At 39.0% G+C, this 23,817-nt stretch overlaps 1 protein-coding gene across 3 annotated transcripts; it reads left to right on the forward strand.

The window, feature by feature from the left end:
• Positions 1-301: 301 nt before the first annotated feature.
• On the forward strand, positions 302-22,697 carry cradd (CASP2 and RIPK1 domain containing adaptor with death domain). Of its 3 annotated transcripts, none has more exons than XM_066669137.1 (3): positions 302-661; positions 756-1,153; positions 21,801-22,697. In XM_066669137.1, exons 2-3 carry the CDS (start codon positions 841-843, stop codon positions 22,094-22,096), a joined length of 609 nt encoding a protein of 202 aa, XP_066525234.1. In that variant the 5' UTR covers positions 302-661; positions 756-840; the 3' UTR covers positions 22,097-22,697. The 3 variants fall into 3 exon arrangements, with proteins under 3 accessions (XP_066525234.1, XP_066525235.1, XP_066525233.1); XM_066669138.1 differs by having other exon boundaries at positions 302-658; XM_066669136.1 differs by lacking the exon at positions 302-661 and having other exon boundaries at positions 683-1,153.
• Positions 22,698-23,817: the final 1,120 nt, after the last annotated feature.

The following is a 23,817-nucleotide window of genomic DNA, read 5'->3' on the forward strand; positions in this document are numbered from 1 at the left end:
TCCAGAGACAACTGACAAAAAATATTTTAAGAGATTAATTTCAAAAAGCTACATATTTGGATGTACCAAATTGTACAAAAGATAATACATAATGGTAAATGCATGTATAGGAATTCAAATCATAAAATGGGAAGTATATTTTTGCATTTGTGAAGTGAGGTTTTTTTTTTAAGTGTATCATGTAAATTATAGAAATTTATAAAAGTGGCCTTTGAGTTTGGGAACGAAATCCTTCATTTCCTTCAGTCACTGTGTAGAAATATCTGCAGGTGACAACCAGCACATCACATTTCGGTCTCCCTTAGGAGCAAAGCTTTATATAATTATTATATGTATCCACATGACTTTGCATATTTAATAATGTGTGAAATATTGACTAGGTAGCAGCAAATTGTAGTCCTAGAAGCATAAGTAGGCTATCTAATTGATATCCCCAGGGTACATTATGCAGACCTACTCCAAAATACCCAAAACAAGCAGTTTGCTCGAATAAATAACTATCGTTATCTAACTGGGTTTATACATGATTTATATTAAGAAACTGCTCAGATAATTGAAAACTTGGTGGTAAATATCAGCGAAGAAATCCATCGACAAAACTTTAGTTCCTCGTTGCTTCGTTTCTAGTCGGTGTAAAACGACGCAACAAGAGGAAACGGTGGTATTTTAATCTATTCTAAAGAAAATAAAAGAAACAGCGTTATAATGTTTAAAACGTTGTATATTAAGGGCCATATTCTGCTTTTCGTGTCTAGCCTGACAGGAGGAGAAGACTGAGGAGTGAACGCTAGCAGATGTTTGGCTAGCAGAGGAGGGTCGGAGCCTGTTTTTCCTTTAAATATGGACCAAAAACACAAAGAGATACTTCGAGCAAACAGACTGTATCTCTCGGAGCAGCTGATAGTGGACGACAACATCATTCCGTATTTGTATCAGGAGGGTATCTTAACGGAGAGCCAGGTGGAGGAGATCCTGTCTCAGAGTTCAAACAAAAACAAAACCCTGCGTCTGTTGAGCATTCTGCCGAGCCGCGGACCCGCTGCCTTCAGCGGCTTCCTCAGCTCCCTCCAGAAGGACTTCCCCTGGGTCAGAGACCATATACTAACCGGGTCTCAGGACCACGGACACGCTGCTGCAGACACCGAGGGCTCAGGTGAGTGAGCTAAAATCCGACCAGACGACGACAACATCGAGGAGGAGGGTGGTTTGTTTTTGTTTGGTTTACCCAAATAACCTCGCTAACCCCAGATTAACGGCTGCTCCTATGTGTTTCATCAGAGCTACAAAACGTCCCGGGGTTGAAGTGAACTCAATGACCCACTTCTCTGGCTTTCCCCAGAATTGCTCGTGCGAAGAAACAGAAAAAACACCTCCGGGGTCTGAGGTTTAAAGTCACTGATAAGGCGACCAGCTCAGGTTCCTCCCAGCTTATTCCAGCCCTCAGAAAATAGGCAGAAAACGACCTGTTGTGTCCTCCTCTGCTCCAGGGAGACACAATGGTGCTATAAGTAGCCTGTTTTCACTCACGCTGGTCGTTTTTAAAAACACATTTCTCAGTATCTAGCCTGCCTATGGGGAAACCTGTGACACTAGATACTCGAGATATTTTGCGTTTGGAGTCAAAATAAGTTCAAACGTTTTGAGAATCAAATAAACAGGAAGTATAACCAAGAAATGGAAATCAATAAAGGAAAGAAATGTTCAATTAGGCCACGAGCTTTCAAACTGAGGTTAAGACTATGTTCCAACTTTGCCTTAGGTCACTCTCTGTGTGGTGTGTTCTCCCTGTTTCTGCATGAGCTTCCTACTACATCTGAAACCATATATAGTCTATGATTTAAGCATTGGCTGTGTGAAAGTGTCCACAGGTGTGAGTGTTTTGTGAGTCTGTGGACTGGTGACCCTTCCAGGGAGTGTCCCTTCCTTGTCCACAATGATTCCAGCTGGGCCCTGGCCACTTAACAGGCAGGTTTTGTCCCTGATTTGATGTGAGGACAGGATCTAGTCAATCATTGCTGCTGAACAAGTGTTTGACATGCTGAAGCAACATGACCTACCAGTTAACAGCTTCACTCCATATCTCAATGACAAACTGTGGATTATGAAAACACATAATTGTAAAAGCTATCCATGTTACAGAAAAAGAACCAGGTCATCTGCATTTGCTGGTTGACAGCCATTTTTATTTGAGATGTAAAATATGTCTGGTACTTGGCATGTGGAGTGTAGACTTTATTCTGCACACGACCTTAGCTGTTGCTTTGAGGTGTTAGTCACTTGTCAGACATTGATCACTGAACAATTGACTGACACATCAAAGCAATATAACTGCCTTATACAGGAAGTGCAGTCCTGTGCTTTGATTAAACTCACTGTATTTATGATCCTACAGAAATAATCATTACTTCCAATAATGCTGTTAAATGATTGCTACATTTTGTAAACGATTTTGTATCTTTGTTTTTTAGGCATATAAAAATGTTTTGAGTTACACCACAGGCCCAAAATTCTCAGAGCAGTGCGTCTGTACTAACTGCGTTTAAGCAAATTCATGGCTTACACTTCCGAAACCCTTCCCCAAGATTTCTTGTCTTTCCGGTTGTTTCCAGTGTTTTGGCTTGGAGTTGAGATGTCTATTTAGATGCTGATTTAATAGACATTTAAGTTTTCAACAATGAAATGCATGCTTCATTAGATTTATATCTAGAGACATCTTGTACCTCAGGTGAACTGTGTGTGTGCTGTTTGTGTTGGGCCACCGAATGTGATGAAGTGCCACTCTGTAAACTAAAGGTGGTAAAGTTATATATGTTTAATGTTTGCTGATACAGCTGTGATTTCTAGTTAACAATTATGGTTCCAGAGACTACTGTGAAGTGTCCCTTGTTCATCTTTTTGATGGTGCCTCAATTCTCTGCAATTTCTCTCACTAATCTTTGCTCTCTATATAAACCATAATATTTGTGCTGAAGTATAGTATAGCGTAGCTTGTAGTATTCCTTCTGGTTGCTGGTAAGTTTTATTAAGGTTTTTTTTAATAATCATTCTGAGTCATTGGCTTGGTCATGCTGAGTTTCATTGCTATGAGTCTGATTGAAATGTTTTTTCGGCATCCATTCAGCCTGGTTTTTCTGCACAGATGGTTCTGTAGTCTTACTGTTGATTTGATCCTACTCATTCCACAAACAGACACAAAACATGAGACTGAACACTTAATCTAACATGGTTTTAAAATATTCTAATACTTAAATAGGGCACTTCTGTGAGAAAATTTAATAGTGCACTTCACTAGAAAGCTTATAGATTTGAACTGTCCAAATAAAAGTTTGGTGTTACAGAACAGGTGGCACTTTGTGTTTGTAAGCATACACATACCAAAATAGTGATATCTTGTCCTTTTCCTTAGTATTTTTACATCTTTCTATGTTTTCCAAGCATGCAATATGTGATAAAAAGCAACTTTTGTCAGGTGGTGAAACATAAAATGAGGTGGCTATAGAGGGAAAGAAAGGAGTGTAAAAAATGCCAAGTTGTGTTTTCAGTTTTCCAAGGCCAGGCTTGCTGCCCTGCTTTCCGTGAAAGCTACATTAATTCCTGGCACCGGGGCTGAGGCCCGGCACTCTCGCCCTGCATCCTCCTTTCTAGGAAAAATACAGCCTAATCAAAGCCATTTGTTGGCTGCTCTCCCTCTCCTTCCCGTCTCCCGCTTCTGAACTGAAGATTTTATTGACTCTCTGTGGTTCGACTTATAATAAATGGGAGAGGGAGGCCTGCGGATAAAAGAAATGGAAAAAATAAGCACGCTCCCCAGACTTCTAAGAAACAGAAGATAAAGGACAAGCATTAAAGTGAACAAGAACTCACAGTTATTAAGGCCAGCTTTTGATTTAGGGAAGCTTTAATTGATTGTTTTATTCATGTGTGAGCTTTCAGTTTTTGTTTAAAAATAATTAGTTATACTTTGATGTTATTCATCAAAGATATCTGAAAATTAATATTCATGACTATTGTGTGCATGAATAAGACTTTAGGCTTGGTTGAAGATAATGGCATACTGTTGACATAGAAACACAGACAGGCTATATTCAGCTCTGCATTATTCCTGTTTTATTATTATTGGCTCTGTATCTTCTCTCTTGCAATGTATTAGAGTATTGTCATATTTGCCATTATCCTTTCTCTAAGCAGATGCTTAATTTGTGGTATTTTAATATGCCTCCTTGTGTCCCACATGAACAACTAATGTTGAAGTAACTAACTGAATTTGGGATGTCTGTCATACTGTGACTGATAATGTACTTTGGTCATTGATAACTTAGGTGATCCTGAACAGACTAGGAAATGTTGCACTGTCAAAGGAAGAGCTTCTTTACCTTACTTCATTTTGAATTAATCCCTGTTGACTAACACAGGAAATTTTCCTCCATGCTTCTGATTTATTATTACTTCCTTGCATTGGCTCTTGGCTTAATCCTTTTTTTTTTTTTCGTAGCTGGAGAACCAACTCCTCTTCCAAGATTCATCAAAGTTTGAATGAAATAGGTCTGGGTACGTTTGGCATATCAGGTTTTTCTGAGAAAGTATATGACCATTTTAGGTTCATGGTTGCCTTTACTTTTCCATGCTGTACCTCTTAGTCCCCTCCCAACTAGCACAGTGAAGCAGGCCCATTTAATAATTGGCTCTCAAAGTAGGACCTTTTGTTTTCTTTGGCTCTTGCGCCCCCACCCTTCTCATTTGGCGCAGTCTGCTTTCCAGGAATTTTGGACTGAGAAAAGCTTTGCTGTCAGTGTAGAAACATGCAGTAGGCCCTGCTTCTCCTTACAGCGGTTAAGCTGCAGTCCAGCTGGCCCCTTTCCTCTGACTCACTCCCAGCCACGCAGGCCGTATTAAACTTTTATTGAGAGGACTAAACAGTTGCTCTGTGTTTTGTAAAAGAGAACTGCAGAAGGCAGTTGAGGACGCTCTACAGGTTTTGCTGACCAAAGCGGGTTAAAAGGAGGCTGAAGAGGTTGTAACTCCTGGGCTAATATGGAACATAGCATGTGTCTCAGTAATATTTTCTCTATTATTTTTTTTTTTAATAAATGATGCTTCCAGGTATATTTGACATTCTGCACCATAGAAAGATTTGTCCAGTTACTGCTGTCCTGCTTTTGGTTTATGTCATATGTGAGGCTTTTGTGAGAACATATTGGAAAATATACACTGGAAGAGCTTGTTATTTATTCTTGCCCTTTTGGAAGCAGCAAATGATCTGCTGTGCTGAGGTCAGTGGGAAAACATTTGCAGTGACCACAAGCCTACCTCCCTTTACTTCGCTCACCGGAATGCTAGTTTTTTTTTTTTTGTGGAAGTAGGAACTACGCAATTTTAAAAGTCACAATGACCGTCTGTTATAACTTTCTGACCACATTTCAGGTAGGGTTTGGATGATGTAAAGGAAATTGTGATAGCTTTTGTAGTAGTGTTGAAGATGTAATTTACTAGCATGATTAAGATCACCAAATAAGTATTACAATAAACCTATTACTTACATGCTCCTACGTCCTGCTAATATCTTTCCTGTAGTACACTTGGTCTTCATACTGATGGTAATGCACTTTTCCATGTTACATCCTCAACAGGTCTGCACATGTTTGTTTGCCTATCCAACCAGCTCCTTTTTCTTGGCCATCAAATATGAAACTACTCTGGTGCCCTTTGTGTATTTCTTCTAGGACGTTTTGAATAGACTGCAGTTCTGAGTGAGTTAGGGTTGGACTGTAAAATTATAATTCATCTCTCTAAAAACTTTTATAGCTACCTGAAAAGACAATGATAGTTGGAATGTTGTTGTTGAACATTTTTGAAATGTATTCATATTTTTCTTTGAGCCGAGTGCAAACCATTGCTATTTATAAGAAGTGACACCAAGATAACTATGGAAACTAGTGTCTAAAAACAGTAAGCTTAAGTGGTGAAATAAATCTATGCTCGAATGTTACAGCCAGACAGACAAATGCATCTTTTAGTGATCCTGTACATCATATATCCTTCAGTTTGTATCAAAAGTGGAAACAGATTGTCAAGGTTATTTTGGAAATACAGTTTTATTCACATTTTATTCTTTGACAAATGCATCTTTTTAAACAAAATAGTAATAGTAGACTAGATTTTTTTTATTTTGAATATGTATTAATCATACACCACTATCCTTATTAAAAAATGTTTGAAGGCCAATGATATGTACTTTTAAATTATTAAAATTGGCGCAGCAGGTAGTGTCGCAGTCACACAGCTCTAGGGACCTGGAGGTTGTGGGTTTGATTCCCGCTCCGGGTGACTCTGAGGAGTTTGGTGTGTTCTCACCGTGTCCGCGTGGGTTTCCTCCAGGTGCTCCGGTTTCCTCCCACAGTCCAAAAACACATGTTGGTAGCTGGATTGGTGACTCAGAAAGTTTCAGTAGGTGTGAGTGTGTATCGCCCTGTGAAGGACTGGTGCCCCCTCCAGGGTGTGTTCATACCTTGTGCTCAGTGATTCCGGGTAGGCCCCAGCCCACTGCGACTCTGAACTGGATAAGCGGTTACAAACAATGAAAAATCTCAATTACAAAGAAGTAAGTCTTCATAAAACTTTAATTCTCCAGTAACCTGTTGTAGGCCGTCCACTAGATATAAAGTGAAATAGTGCTGTATTTAATCCCAGTAATATTTCAGTTCTATTATGTCATTTTGTAAGCAGTATTAACAAAGTATTTCAGATGTATTTTAGAACTCTGCAAACGTTAAAAGTATTAAAAATGAACTGGAAAAATATTGGTTGCAAGAATTATATTGAGGTTTTTTTTTCATGACATGACCAGACAGGTTCCAGGACAGTTGGCAAGAATGACCCTAGAGTAAAATGCTGAGGGCTTCTGAGGTAATGTTTTTGCTCACTTATGCACTAAGGCTGTGGTAGATAAAACCATGATATATTTTGGTTGATGTTATTATTCCCCACCTACTGGTGCATGGTAATGTAGCTATTATTGGCTTTTGTCTCATCAAGTGGACCACAGGAGATGGTAGGTAGCATCTCCAAATCAGATGCACAGTGCTTATGTTTAATCTCCACCGCTCGTGGTCAAGGTGCTGTCTCTGCAGGGAGTCTTCTGCTGCTGCTACTGGCAGATGTTTTGCCATTAGTGAGGCTAATCTGGGGATCAGTCTATAGGCGATGTGCCAAGTGCAGAGCTAGTCCAGAGTTTGTTCTGCACAATCAAACACCATCTGTCTACTTTTGTGTCTGGACTTGCATGTATGAATAATAATAACTTTTTTTTTCTGGATCAGATCAAGGCTCAGTTAAATTATCAAAGTCTGCAGTGGCAAAAGCCTGTCAGAACTATTACATAATCGCCTGATCTCCCCAGTACCTTTAACAATCCTGTGATTGCATTGCAAGAAACAAAATGTGAACAGGGTTTTGTACCTCTGTTGTGTTGAGGCATGTAAAACAAATCTATAAAGTTATATTGGGTTTAGGTCAAGGTTTCATAAGACCAGTAAGATATGTTTTACCTTTTGACTGAAACACTGAGCATTGCTTGTTTATTTGAGTTGAAGGTGTGTATGTCATCTGTTGAGTTCTGCTAAACATGGAAAGCTGAAATGTACGACAAATCAGCCAGTTTGTAAGCTTATGTTCATTCTTTAATAGTTTAATAAAAAGAATAAAAAAAGCAAATTGTCAGTAGCATTTAAAAAAAAAAAGAAGTCAACCAATCATCAGCTAATATTTCCTAATTGTGGTAGGCCTAGACAGATGAATAAGACAGCAAGATCAAATAACTTTATGCAAGTGTTGTAAACATTAGGCTGGTTTGGTTGTGCATGCAGCTTCCCTGAGTCCAACATGTGCCACAATGACAGGGTCATCTCATGTAAAATAATGTATGCAGAATGTTGTAAAAATAATAATAATAATAATAATAATTTGAAGCTTTTTTTTATTTCGGAGAACCCACTGTAGCAACTCGAATGATTTTGAGTTCACTATTTAGCCTCAGTGGGTTTTGAACTGCGTAATAACTCCCATATTTTTTTTTTTTGTTCATGAGAATAAAAAACTGAACAGCTAATCTTAGACAAAGGTCTTTAACTTCCTAACGCTAGTGGCCTAAGGTAGAGATGCAGAGGAGTCTCATATCTGTAGCTTTATGTCTCTGTTTATACCCCAGTAGGGTGGGTCTGCCACTTGGGGACAACAATATTTATATATTTAGTACAGAATTCATAATGCATCTGACAATAGGTGACAGTAAGAAAAATCGATGGAGCACTTATTGCTCTTTTAATAGTAGTATTACATGAAACTAATGACAAGCATATGATACCTAAAATGTGAAAGTTTTTTTATATATTATTTTATACACCTTGAGCAGTTTGGGGGAAAAAAGCAAAGTAGTCACAATGGTCATCAAGGAAAACTAGTTAAGGATCAGACAGTATAGGATATCATATGAAGTGTATCAGATTAAAGATTAGATTATTAAATAAATAAATAGGTCTGAGAGAAACATCATAATTCAACAACCTGTTGTTAAAAGAGTAACCAAATATCTGAATGATTCCAATCACACATGGCTCTCATGATGTAAAGATGATTTGAAGATCGATCAGTTTAATGAACTGATCTAATATTTATTAGTGACTATAAGAACCATTTATCAGTTAATCGACACTTCATTAGGGTCTGTGCTCTAGCTGGAAGTATGAATCCTATATTTGTTGCTGCTGGTTTCATCTGCAAATGGACAACAAATTGTTTTAGAAACTAGTGATATATCAGCAAATGAGAAAATAAAAGCTTATGTTTTGTGGACTTTTTTATAACATTGTTTGATTTGCTTCGACTCGTGGACACATGGATCACTCACTCGTTCTGTTTGACACTTGGGTTGTTAAGATTTGCCCCAGGTTGGACCTGCACTTCAACCTTTACGAAAACAACTTTGACTGTAAAAAGTGCTGTAAAATGAGAGGAGTACATCTTTCATTCATTTTCATTCTGAAACTTTGTTACTTTTATAGGAATGTAGAAATTAAGGTGTTGCTTATACTTCCAGCAGTTGTAACTGCGCTGTCCATTTACAAAACCTGTGTGCCCACAGCCATAAAACAAAGGATTGGGCTTAAGTTTATTCTCAATAGACAATTTCTCTGAGATCAGATTGAGACATCCCTAGTTATTATGGAGAATATCTACTCTTCCATTTAAATAATTTCCACTGATTAGCCAGACCTCTGGACAGCAAATGGAGAGTTTAAGTCCAATAACAAAGGTAAATTTGTTTTAAAACTGGTAAAATTGTAGTTTGAACCACTGCAATTTTATTGTACATGGATGTTAACATCGGCTTATGTTGCATTCCTAACTAAAACTAAAAACATGTAAAATTATGTAGCACACATTTTATTCCTCAGCTTCAGTGCTTTGACAGGATACACAATTTTGTATCATTTTGTTGAAAAAATTGTTGACAGCATACCTTTTGTACCTATTGTAGAATATGGTTAGAAGCTGTTGTGAGAGTAGTATAATATTAGTAAAATGGAAAGCAACAATTTCCACTGTTACAACAATCGACAAGCTGTGTTAATGAGAGCATGATGGCTACGCTTGAAACCACTATTGTTTGACATAAGTGACATACAGTTTACATGCAAATATACTTGAAGAAATTTGCATGGTCATGTAAGTGCTGTACCCCCTCAATGAAATGTTACGGAAAGATTAAAGATGCAATAAATACAATCTAATAAATTGATTAACCTTGAACAACTGCACAAATTAATAATAAAAAAATACCTTGAGGTTCATTCTTGTTTCTCATCAGATCATACATCTTTCACTCCTTAAAAATTGGTTTGGACTAAATACTAGGCACTAAATGACATGATGCTATAAATCCCATAAACAGAAGTGTAGTTCATGAATACAAGTGAATACAAGAAAGTACTTTTTTTTTGTTCACTTACACTGACAAATGACTCATTCTCACCTGAAAGGCAGCTATGTCTTCCCCATTAAGGGAATTGACAGTCACTCAGTGTAGGTTTATTGCTGTAATATTTAACACCATCCATCCATATTTGTCAAGAGTCTTTTCCAAAATACGTTGTACTCTTTGCCTGGGTAGCTTTCCCACAGCACAGGGACAGGGTCTTGTTCAGGGTTGTGTTTCATCACCTTTTAAAGACTGTTGGTAATTATAACTTTATATAATTTAGAATACATAATTTAATATATAATATTTAATTATATTAAATATGTTTGTTATGTTTTAGATTTATGAACAGTTCAGTTATGTCTATAAACAAATATTCTACCATATATACATATTTGCACATAATTTAAGACTTAAATGTTTTTGTTTTCCCAATCAGTATTCCAGCTTTGAGAATTTTTCATTTGTAACTATGCTGAAATGCTTCTCTGTGTTTTCTTTTTTTTTTTTCTGGAAATTTGAACTGTGCAAATGGTCACTCCTACATATTTGCATCTCATATTTGTTCATATCTGTTCTGACAAACTGGGTTCAACATTTTTCATGTCTGCTTTATCATTACAAAGAGCATATAGGCAAATAAAACATTTGATTTGAATGGAATTGTATGTAAGAGAAGCTTTTTTTCCCCCAAGTATTGGTGATTTATTTCTTACATATAGCTGTCTATCAAAGCTTGATAGACAGCTATATGTATCAGGAGGGCTGTCATGGTAACAAGAAAACTTATATGGACAATAAATTACAGTGAAATTTCCATCTTTGTTGTACAGATTCTGTTCTGTTTAAACATTCCTGTACTGTTAAGTTCTTTTGTTTGTGAAACCAGTTTCATCAACGGTTGAGGAAGCACAGCCCCTGTCATTTGAATATATTTTCCATTTTTCCAAATACTGAGTGAGCAAGACATGTCTGTTGGAAAACCTCACAGGAGCCCTGTTTTTACTTCAGCTAGAGGCTGGAAACCGGTGTCGTCCCACTCTCTTCTCAGGAACAGCTCACGAAAGCATGTACACATTATGTGGAATGCTGTTCTCATAAAACTGAGGCTGGAACATCTTGTCTCATGTAAAAAGGAGACTTTTCCTAGAAAGGTTAAGATTTTGATGAAACGCAGTCTCCCTCCTCTCCAAGTGATTTTAGTTTTAGTCAGATGTAATGTTGGTAATGAAAAAGTTCGATTAGTTCCATTTGGTTTTATTCTGCTTTTTGTCTTGGAGTCCTAGATGTAAAATATATATGTGAATTTCTTTGTAAGCCGACAGTAAACGAAGCATGAAATGGGGCCGAAAAGAAGGAGCTAGATCTGTAGTAATGTGTAAATAAAATCGACTCCTTTATCTGGTTTGTTATAAAGCAATGTGTGGATAGGTACACTTAAATTTAATTCCTTGGTATGTTACAACTGTTTTTTTTCCTCTGAATTACTACAGTTGTATTGGGGTCAACAGTAAGAAATGTACTGTGACAAAGACGGTTTATCTGCACTTTTGTTTTTAAAAACCATGTACTAATAGAATATATACCCAATAATAACATGCATTCATATTTTACTCTTTAACTGTATTTACCTATTTTTTTATTTATCCATTTTAATTAATGAATGAATGAATGAATGAATTTTTTTTGACATGTTATGAGCTAAACCAAACTGCAAGTCTGTTCAAATCAATCATGAGCACAACTTAATTTATTTTAATGAAGGATTGTTTGAATCATTTTTGGATGATCACTAAAACTATCTATTATAAAATCTTCTCACTTGCCATTTTCAAACTACTTAATTGTAGGTTATTGTTTGTTGAATCAACAAGCAGGAGAATGTTTCAATTCTGAGGTAAATTATATGTTACACATAAGGCGCTTTAAAACTTATTTGTACACCTAATACAATCAGGTGCCTTTGTATTTCACAGAGAGAAGAACATTCAGAACATTTCTCAGCATGTGCTTTTGATATGAATTGAATATATTTTGAATTATTTACAAAAAGCCTTATATTTGAATGCATTATCTTTTTAAAAACAGGGCCAAACAATTCTTGCTTATTTCTCTCTGTAATAATGCCAGGCCGAATCACTTTATGTATATATACAGCTAAACATTTTTAGTTTTTAATGTATTTTATTTGATATTTGGATTTATTTTAAAACATGCTTGTATTTTAAGTACAATTAAATATATTTTAAACCATAGTGTATATCAACACAAAATGTGTTGCTTATAAGATAATACTTTTATGGTAACTAGAGATGCATGAATACCGATACTGATATCAGGTATTTGCCCGATATCGTGTTCATTTACTAGTACTCGTAATCGCAAACGAGACTCCAATACCTTGTGCCTAGTGCGACCAGACCAGACAACTCAAAATGTCTGCAATCTGAAATTATTTCACATGTTCAATAAAGCTTCATTTCTATTCCCAGTTAATACAGACAGCTGCACGCTATCAGGTGTGTATACTCCTGCTGTTATGGTAAATGAACATAGGAGATGGCATGAACCTGAGAAGGTTAAAAAAATAAAAAAATTATTTCAAGTGCGTGTGTATATGTATTAAATTTATAATAAATATGCAATGGTCTCCAGTTCGCTGTGTTTTAGGGTGTATATTGTCTGGTATGGTGGTGACACCCTGTCAGAAACTTTCCCTCACACTTTTTTCCTATAAAAAAGTGGGGTTGCAAGGTGGGAGCATTGTTTGTTGCCTGAAGTGTTTTTTTTTTTTTTTTTTTCCCCCCCATTTTTTTCAAATGAAATTATTTTCCCCACTTGCGAATTTTGAATTGGATCCAATGTCATATATCAGGCTGCTTCTCTTAATAAACAAACACTCCAAAGTGCGAAACTGTTCCTGTTTTGCACTCAGTGATTCTGGGTAGGCTCCAGATCCATCGCGACCCTGAACTGGATAAGGGTTACAGACAATGAATGAATGAATGTTCTAATGGTTTAAGTGCAGTATGTTTACAGTTCAGTAATTGGAGAATTTATATATATATATACATATAATTCCAAAATCTTCTTAATCAATCTTTGTAATCTCTCTGCTTCTTTAAACGCTTGAGGTGGCCCCAAGAATGTTTTCATGACACAAGGCATCATTAATTAATAAGATATTTTTAATTAAGATATCATTAATTATTGTGGTAAGAACATTTTTATTGTTCCAGTGTAATCTTTCCTTGTAAATCTGAGTGCATACTGTGTGCACATATATAAGTTATGTCTGGACAATAAAAAAAACCCCATTAATATTGTATAGTAATGAACAATGAATAATTTGGTGTATTCAAGTCTACTTTTTCAGAAGGATGGCCAAAATGTTAATATTATGATTAATACAGAGATTAGTAAATATAGAAAAACATTTCTGGCCATATTACCCAGCTATGTCTCTTACCAAGTATATTGTTCTTGATAATCAACCATTTTCCGTCATTGACAACCAGGGATGTTTGCACCATTTTTTTATGTGTTAGAGCCCGAGTACAAAATTCCCAGCCATTATTGTATAACGAAAACTGTCTTACCAAAGATACACAACACTCTGCAAATCCATATCCAGAGCTTGTTGCTCATGTTACTAATTTATAGATAGATACTTTATTCATCCCATAGGGGAATTCAAATTATTGGTGGGGTAATGAGGGAAAATGCTAAATGAAAGATGGACAGTTCCAGAAATGAACAATAAAGTTTTTAATTAAACAAAAATATTTAAATGAATAATTACACTATTACACAATACTCCTGATTGCTTAATTCTAAGTAAGTATTGGCAAGTACAAAAATACACATACTTGGTGTTGCACCCCTAATGTTAGGGGAAAGGTTTTTCCATTTTTTATTTTTATTTTTTTAAATGCTGCTACCTGGTTGAGCAGGATATAGCATTATATATATTTTTTGTGACTAAAAGAAACATGATTTTGGTGAAGGAAAATTACATTTTATGGTTCTAGTAGAATATCTTTGCAATTGTTTCTACCATACCATTATGTAAACAGAATACCCTGTTATTGACCTATGGTTAATAATGTAATATTGTAGAGCAGCAGTAGTTCATCTGCTGGTTTAAACTATGCCCAAGTCATTAGTCCTGTTGAAAGCATCCACTGGAATAAAGCCTCGTCTGTTCTGGCTTTCTTTATCACTGAATTAAATCCATACTACAACAGCACCTACCAGCCCTCTCCTCCAGCCTAGAGTTCCTCCTGCCCAAACATGGAGGTGCGGATTTGTTTTCAGAGCTCTGACGTGACTTCTGTCATCACCCAGCAGAAATCAATGACTGTCCTTGATTCTGTGAGGCGTTTGAAAACATTCTCAAAACAAACTGGCGATCTGAACTTTGTTCTTTTTGTCCCTACCGTTTAAACAAATCACATCTCTATCCTGTTCTAAAATTAAAAAAAATAAAAAAATAAAAAAAAACCCAACAAGGATATGTTTTGATAGCAATCAGTAATGTGAATGGCACTGAAGTATCATGGCATTAATGTGAAAACTTTGAAAAAGTGTTTTTAAGCAGTTTCATTGGCATGACAGATTATCAGCAATAAGAAATTAGTTACCTGAGGTTATATTATGCATGTCTCCTGTTTTTCTAGTGTTATGATTCTTTTTGCAGACTGTGGCATGATGATTTGTCTCAGCATGAGAACAGTCTCCTATTACGATTGTTATTTTTGTTACTTCTACATACAGAGTAATCCAGAAGCTGAATAGAGAGATGTCAACCATGCTTCATGAAACATTACAAAGACATGATTTTTCTTAAACATTTTACAGAGACATTAGAAAATATATTTGCTTTTTTCAGAACTGGTGCACTGGAAGTGTTTTGTGGTTCTCTCAGATCATTAAAAAAAGAAGAAAAAAACTGCACACAGGGACTGCACACTTTGCAGGGAGTGGGTGGGAAAAATAATAAGTTATTTATAATATTTTGTATGTGGTGTGAAAATGGTATGTAATTACTGTAACTGTAGTTGACATAATTACAGTTATTATTATAGACATGATAACTGAAATTTGCTGTATATGTTAGGGCCAAAACAATATGTATTGTTAAGCCAGTTTCATTAGCATTTAAGGTCACATTTTAGGCCCATATACATAAATTAAACTAAAGACTTGTTCATACAATGTTAATAATAATTAAAAAAATAGAATTCTGGAAAACATTTTGTTTTGATTTTTTTTTTCCAGAGATGCAACAATTCAGAACAACAAAACATACTTGATCATTCACAGTTGACAACTGAGATGTTTTAAAGCACAGGAGTTATCTGAATTTTTAGCTTTTTAAAATTGGTAGGAGACACATCAGTTTTGCACTGGTTTACATGTAAAGGTATGAAATGTTTTAGTACAACAAACTGACAGAGAAGGATGATGTAGAAAAAGCTGTTATACAATCAATGGGCCTAGGAGACTGGAATGAATGTGGGCGCATTGAATGTTGATGTTTTGCCTATCTGCCTGTCCTTGGCAATCAGGCACGCTGTCCTGGGGGGAAGCTGTTTATGAACCTGTGTCTTCAGGTCATGGTGTTCTTTAATCTGTGTTACCAAAAGTTATATTTGGTCTCCCTCCAGATGAACAGACTTGTGACCCTGGTGGTGGGAGTATCTGAGGATTGTGACTGAGGCCTGAATGGAGCTGCTCTGTAGATGGGAGTTTGGTACCAGTAATCTGTTGAACCCTTTTCGTCACCCTCTGGTTTAGTGTTTAATCTCTTGGATGGCAAACTCAACCTTGGCAGGAAATGTACTTATCTGCAGTCGTAGAACTTTGTTGCTGCAGCTGAAATTAGCCCGTTTGTGGATGCTATCTTTCAGTCATTTTAGAAAATACAGTTACTACTCTGCTTTCCTCACAGTTGCAGTTTTTTTTTTTTTGTTTTTTTGGTTACCACATCTAAAATGTTGTAAATATCATAATACAGATACAGTAAGTAGTGAATGCTGCTGGAGCTCTCATTTTTTATTTATTTATTTATTTTAACTTTTTGTCCGTTCACTGGCCATACACCTACCTTGTGGCCAGACGTCTCTGCCCAGGTGTTCTCAGGCCAGCCAGGAGATATCATCCCTCCAACGTGTCCTGGGTCTACCCTGGGGCCTCCTTCCTGTTGGACGTGCCTGGTATACCAGATGCCCGAATCACCTCAACTGACTCTTCTCAATGTGAAGGAGCAGCGACTCTACTCTGAGCTCCTCACCTGATCACGGAGAATACGCCCAGCAACCCGTCAGAGAAAACTCATTTCGGCCGCTTGTATCTGCAATCTTGTGTGGTCTAATGACTTCCAGGGCTAAGTTGTCGGGAGCTGTTAGCTCCCAGTAGGGTATCCCATGGTGAACAGGTCTGGAGTGAAGATCCAGACAAACATGATCCAAGAAACATCCCTATAACTACATAATTTAAAATTAAGTGTACCCTGCCCAGGAGAGGCCTGGCCTGGGGGTAGTGTCCAACAGCAAGTGCCTGGTGGCCGGGCAGCCCACATGACCTGGCCGGGGTCAGCCCAAAAAGGCAACGTGTAAGGATCATGTGGGCTCACCACCCACAAAATCCAGAGAAGGGGTACGGTGCAATGCCCATTGGGCACAGAGTGGGGGCGAAGGGACCCCTGTCGTCATGGAGCTTGGCAGCAGAAACTTGGTTCTTGGCACATGGAATGTGACCTCATTTTGGGGGAAGGAGCTGGAGCTGGTGAGGGAGGTTGAGATATATCAGCTAGATATAGTACGGCTCACCTCTACACATAGTGTGAGCGCTGGAAGCAAAATCCTCGATAGGGGTTGGTCTCTCTCCTACTCAGGAGTTGTTCAGGGTGAGAGGTACCGGGTGGGTGTGGGGATACTTACAAGTTCCCGGCTGGCGGCTGTACAGTTGGAGTTCATCCCGGTAAACAAGAGGGTCGCCTCAATGCGGCTCCGGCTTGCAGAGAGGAAAACTTTGGATGTTGTTTGTGCATATGCACCGAACAGCAGCTCAGAGCATTTGGCCTTCTTGGATGTAGTGAGTGGAGTTCTAGAGAGGATGTAGTTTTGCTATTGACTTCAATGCTCACATTGGCAATGACTGGGAAACCTGGAGAGGAGTGATTGGGAGGAATGGCCTGCCTGATCTGAACCCGAGTGGTGTAATGTTATTGGACTTCTGTCCTAGTCATGGTTTGTCCATAACAAACACCATGTTCGGACGCAAGGTTGCTCATAAGTGTACTTGGTACCAGAGCACCTTGGGCCAAAGGTCAATGATCGACTTTGTGGTCGTGTCTGCTGACCTGAGGCCATATGTTTTGGACACTCTGGTAAAGAGAGGAGCTGAGCTGTCAACTGATCACCATCTGGTGGGGAAAGCTGCCGGACAGACCTGGTAAGCTCAAACATATAGCGAGGGTGTGTTGGGAAAAGCTTGCAGAGGACTCTGTACGAATGGATTTCAACTCTCAACTCCAAGAGAATTTCTTATATGTTCTGGAGGAGGTAGGGGGGATGGAGTCTGAAGGGACCCTGTTCCAGACTTCCATTTTGGAACCGGCTGCATATAGTTGTGGTCAAAAACTTGTCAGTGCCTGTTATGGTGGCAACCCAAGAACTCATTGAAGGACACCAGGGATGAGGGACACTGTCAAGCGGAAGAAGTAATGCTTTGGGGCTGTCTTGGATGACACGCTTCTACGCAATATTGCATGGACCTCTGGACCTTTGGGTTGGCAAATGGGGGTGGTGGTTCCTATTTTTAAAAAAGGGGACCAGGGAAAGTGTGCCAATTATCATGGCATCACAATTCTTAGCTTCCTTGGGAAAGTCTATGCCAAGGTGCTGGAAAGGAGAATCCCTCCAATAGCCGAACCTAGGACATGGCCATGGAATTATGGACCATTTCTTTACCTTGTCACAAATGATTGAGGGGGCGTGGGAGTTTGCTACTTCACTCTGTACATGCTTTGTAGATTTGGAGAAGGCGTATGACCGCGTTCCCGGAAAAATTCTGCGGGAGGTGCTCTGGGAATATGGGGTGCCAGGGTTGCTCCAGTGAGCCGTACAGTCCTTGTACTCTGAGTTTGAGTTGTGTTTGCATCCCTGGTAGTAAGTCAAACTTGTACAGTGTGGGCATTGGACTCTGTGAGGGCTGTGCCTTGTCTCCTGTTACTGATATTCATGGACAGGGTAGCGAGGAGTAACCCGGGACAGGAAGGCTTCCGTCGAGGGGCTCGTGAGGTGGCATCTCTGCTGTTTGCAGGCGATGTTGTTCTTCTGGCTTCCTTGCAAGGAGACCTCCAGCGTTCACTTGAGCAGTTTGCAGCTGAGTGTGAAGCTGTCGGTATGCGGATCAGCACCTCCAAGTCTGAGGCCATGGTTATCTCTCGGAAACAGATGGCATGCTCCCTTCGGCAATGTATTCAAGTATACAAGTATTTCTGTAGAAGAGACCTCAGATTAGACTGTCAGTACAGTCATTTTAATAATATGTAAATGGTAATTTGGGTGGGACGGTGGCACTACTGATATTGTGGCTGCCACACAGCTCCAGGGCCCTGGGTCCTGAAGGTGTAGTTTCAATCCCCCATGTCTGCATGGTTTTCCTCCCACAGTCCAAAAACACATGTTGGTAGATACGTAGACATGTTCCTTGCTGTGTGAAATTGTCCACAGGTGTGAGTGTCGGTGCCTGTGTGATACTTTGTGATGGACTGGTGCCCAGATCATCCATAATCCTGAACAGAATATTAATTCATTTTATACAGTCAAGCCCGAAATTATTCATACCCCTGGCAAATTTTGAATTCACCAAATTTATTTTTGACCGGAAATGACACGGGCATCTCCCAGGAGATAATATGATGATGTACAAGAGGCATCATTGTGGAAAAAAATATTTCTCAGCTTTTATTCACATTTGAACAAAAATGGCATTTCCAAAATTATTCATACCCTTTGCAATATGTCACAGTCTATGGGAAAATCCAAAGTTCTATACCATTCCAAATAGTCCAAGCTGTTTTAAAGCATCCTAATTACCCTGATTAATTGGGAACAGCTGTTTTTAATCAACTCAACAGGTGAAAAACAGCAGCTCTCTGCATTTGGTTTGTGGACAGTCATGGCTAAGTCAAAGGAGCTCACTAAGGACCTGCGGCTGTGCATTGTGGCCGCTCACAAGTCAGGAAAGGGCTATAAGGCCATATCAAAATGTTTTCAAGTTCCAGTGGCTACAGTGCAAAGTATTATTAAAAAATACAAGAAGTTCCGCACTGTGGAAAATCTCAGAAGATGTGGCTGGAAGCCAAAAGTGACACCTGTGCTGGCCTGGAGGATAGTGAGAGAGGTGAAGAAAAATCCAAGGACCACCACCAAGGCCATCCTGGTGAATCTGGGCTCTGCTGGTGGCAACAGTCCAACGGACACTGCACACTGCTGGGTTCCACGGACGCAGATCAAGGAGGACGCCACTTCTCCAGAAAAGGCACACAAAAGCCCGCTTGACCTTTGCAAATGCTCATCTGGACAAAGAAGAAGACTTCTGGTCTTCTGTTTTATGGTCAGATGAAAGAAAAATTGAATTGTTTGGCCACAATGATGTGTCCCTCATTTGGCGTGAAAAAGGAGAAGCCTTCAACCCTAAGAACACCATCCCCACTGTCAAACATGGTGGTGGGAACCTAATGTTTTGAGGGTGTCTTTCAGCCAATGGACCAGGGAATTGATCGCAGTAAATGGCACCATGAAAAAAGAGCAATACATCAAGATTCTCAACAACATCAAGCAGTCTGCAGAGAAACTTGGCCTTGGGAACCAGTGGACATTTCCGCACGACAAGGATCCAAAACACACAGCAAAAGTGGTGAAGAAATGGTTAGCAGACAAAAACATTAATGTTTTGCAGTGGCCCAGCCAGAGTCCTGACTTGAATCTAATTGAGAATCTGTGGAGGGAGCTAAAGATCAGGGTGATGGCAAGTAGACCCTCCAACCTCAAAGAGTTGGAGCTCCTTGCTAAAGATCAATGGGCAAAAATGCCAGTGGAGACATGCAAAAAGCTGGTCATCAATTACAGGAAGCATTTGATTGCTGTAATAACCAATAAAGGCTTTTCTATTAATTATTGAGAAGTATTATGAATAATTTTGGACATGCCATTTTTGTTCAAATGTGAATAAAAGCTGAGAAATATTTTTTTCCACAATGATGCCTCTTGTACATCATCATATTATCTCCTGGGAGATGCCTGTGTCGTTTCCGGTCAAAAATAAAATTGGTGGTTGAATAAAAGTAAATTTAAGTCAAAATTTGCCAGGGGTATGAATAATATATATATATATATATATATATATATATATATATATAAAATATAGCACTGTACTGAAATCAAGGAGGTAGAGGAGAGATTTCCTAGCCCCTTCCAGAAGTTACATTGCATTTTCTGCAGTGCTAATCCCACAATTGCAATTGTCCCTAATAAATTTTAAGGTAAAAATATTGCATAGTGTTGTCACGCCCTCGTCCTGTCATGTCGGTTTTCCCCGCCATGTGCTCTCTCTGCACATGGCTCTGTTTGTTATTGTCCTTGTCTCCGCCTTTGTTCCACCTCCTTGTCCGTCATCCTCGTTATTTGTTTCAGGTGTGTCTTGTCTGTGAGATGTATTTAAGTTCACTTGTGTCACTCTCGTTTGTCAGTCATTTGCATTGTTTTGTTTCATGGTTCCCGAGTCTGTTTGTCTTTGATTCGTTTCTTGTCGTTTTCACTATTGTCACTGCTTTCTTCCCACCGTCATTGTTGCAAGTCTGTCTGTTTCTGTTATTCCTCGTTTCGGTTTGTTTCCTTATCTGTTACTCGTTTTGTTTTTACCCAAGTCAGTCTGTCTCTGTTCTGTTATGGTTCCCGTTAATAAAGTTCACTGTGTTTAGCATGTGCGTCCGCCTCCGTCAGTCCGCCCTCCGCTAATCGTGACAAGTGTTTCTTAAAGCATTTAAACTAAACTCATTTCAAACAATGCAAAAGAAAAATGGAAGTTTTTGACAGCAATTTGAAAAAAAATTAAATCGAGATGATTGTATGATTAAAATAGATGACTGTATGAGTTTAAAATAGAGATGACAGTATGATTGTAAGGACAGCCTACGGACAGTGAAGTATGAAGATGGGAACATCAAGATACAGTGTTGCTTTTCTTCAAATAGTGCTGGGGTGTTATTTGTCTTTGTAGGAAACACGATTGGAGTGATGTACTGGGAAATCATATTTGGCAGAAAACTGTGTGGGAATGATGTACATTTTAACAAGACCACAATCTCTGTTGATGACAGTGTGCTGTTAGTTTTGAATTATTAATTTATTCAGTTCAGGGACATTGTAGGTCTGGAGCTTCCCGGAATCACTGGGTGCACCGTGCTTTTGGACTGTGAGAGGAAACCAAAGCACCTGGATGAAACCCACACAGGCACTTGGAGAACACACCTCACAACTCCTCACAGACAATCACCTGAGTTAGGGCTCGAACCAGCAACACCAGCAGAGTGACACTACCTGTTGCGCCATAGTGCTGCCAAAGACATAGAGGACTTAGGGTGCATAGGTAGCCTCCCAACCAAGGGTTGACCAAGACCAGACCTGCTTAGCTTCAGAGCTCAGACCAGAGCAGGCATTCTGACAGGCTTGGCTGATAATTAATTTTGATTACAAAGTTTTTTTTTTTTTTTTTGTCATAAACAGATCTCTCCTGCTCTCTCCCTTTTATGCAGGTCAGTGGGGTGTTTCTGAGCACCTTTTGAACACTGTTCCAACCAATCAGCAGCTGAACAGATTGGCGTCTCTTCTTGGTCCAGAGTGGGAGACAGTACTGCTGGACTTAGGCCTGTCTCCGGGGGATCTCTACCGTTGCCGTGCTGATCATCCACTTAGTGTTCAGAGTCAGGTGCTAGCAGGCTTGGTGCTGTGGAAGCAGATTCAGGGCCGCAAGGCCACAGTGCAGTGTCTGCTTCAGAGCCTGCAGGTTGCCGACCTCCATCTGTCCTTACTTAACCAGGTGTTTATTTGAAGCTACAGGACAGAGCAGTGATCACAACGTGTTGATGTTCGCATATACATGCTCAATAAAATGTTGTTTAAGAGTTCTCGTCTTTTTTAAATGCTTGTAGTAGTTCTGATTTGTGTGAGATACATACTAGAATGTTGTATATTTTAGTGGTCACCAATTCACATCCTGGAGAGCTACCTTTCTGCACCTCCACTCCAAGTCTGACAGTCCTCCTCCTGCTAGTCAAGAAAATCAGAAAGCAGTAATTTGGCGAAATTTACTAGGACTGGACTGAGAGTCTGCAACAAGGTAGTTCTCCAAGAAAAATGATGATGAACACTGATGTATTACACCAGAAATAGTATTAGTGTGGTAGACTCTCTCTCTCTCTCTCTCTCTCTCTCTCTCTCTCCCTCCCCGCCCCCCATAATGTACATTGCTCATTTTTAATGGTTTAATGTTTGAGTAAGGGTTAGCGTAAGACTTAATGTTATGCAAGTAGTAGAATCAGAACTATATTGGCCACGTATGCTCACACATACAAGGAATTTGGGTTTGGTTCCAGTAGCTCACATAGATCGACAACATTCCAGAGCAGTACCAAAAAAAAACCCCAAAAAACACATTCCTACCACATGCAGACAGGCACACGCATGCATGCACTATGTTAGAACTTTCTTTAGACATAATGATAAATGTAGCTAATTAACACCACAGCTAACCCTAAGCTTAATCTCAGTAACCAAAAGGAACATTTTTGTCTCTCATAGTTTTTGGAATAAAAAAGTTTAGACAAGTCAGTACATGTTTTTGTCCTGGCATTTCACCTAACCTGAACATGTTTTCTGGAATCATGTCCTGACATTTCATATCAAAAAATATACACACAGTCATACCTGTAAACCATACATTGTGCAAATATATATGTTTTTATATCAAAGTGCTCAGTGCAGAAGTTAGACGCTGTAGTGGCAAAATCAGGCAAGTAATGTACCAGAAGAGTTGCTAGCGTGAGATTTTAAGTACAGAGGATGGAGTATTGTGTGTTATACTCTACACCAAGAAAATTGAAATGCAGTACAATAGTCCAGAAGATTGGGTGTGATGTGTATTTGTAGTGTTTAACCTTTCAGAAGTGTGATGGGAAGAAGCTTCCCTGAACCCTGGTTGTCCTGAACATCATTTGGGTAAAGAGCAGACCTGAGGGAAGTTGCCACAACAGGGTCAGGGATGTGTTGGATCACTGGAGATATTCTCTACATGCTTCCTGGTTCTGGGGGTGTTGGCAGTTTAATACCAGTGGTCTTCTCAGCAGACCTGATGATTCGCTGAAATCTGCGAATGTCTGGCATCTATACAGTAATGGCTGTAAAGAAGGGTACCATAAGCTCATGTGGAAGGTTGATCTTCCTCTGCTGAGCTCTCTTGACGATGGAGGTCATGTTGCTGTCCCACTTCAGGTTCCTGGTTATTATTATACCCACTCCAGACAACTCCACTGCCTTCATGGATGTCAAGGATGGTTAGTTCTGGTAGGGTTGGGGCCTTCTCCTGAAGCCCATTATCATCTCCACTGTTTTTCGCTCTGCTCACCTGTGGCACCATCTTGGATCTTGTTATGTTTAAGGTCATGTTCAAGTGCCACATGAAATATATATTTAATATCATTGTATAACATGAGCTAAATGCTAAACATATAATGACTGTCACTCATGCCTGACCATTAAATTGACCGCACCAAG

Source organism: Hoplias malabaricus, chromosome 4 (genome assembly GCF_029633855.1).
Source record: "Hoplias malabaricus isolate fHopMal1 chromosome 4, fHopMal1.hap1, whole genome shotgun sequence".
In the NCBI taxonomy this organism is placed as follows: domain Eukaryota; kingdom Metazoa; phylum Chordata; class Actinopteri; order Characiformes; family Erythrinidae; genus Hoplias; species Hoplias malabaricus.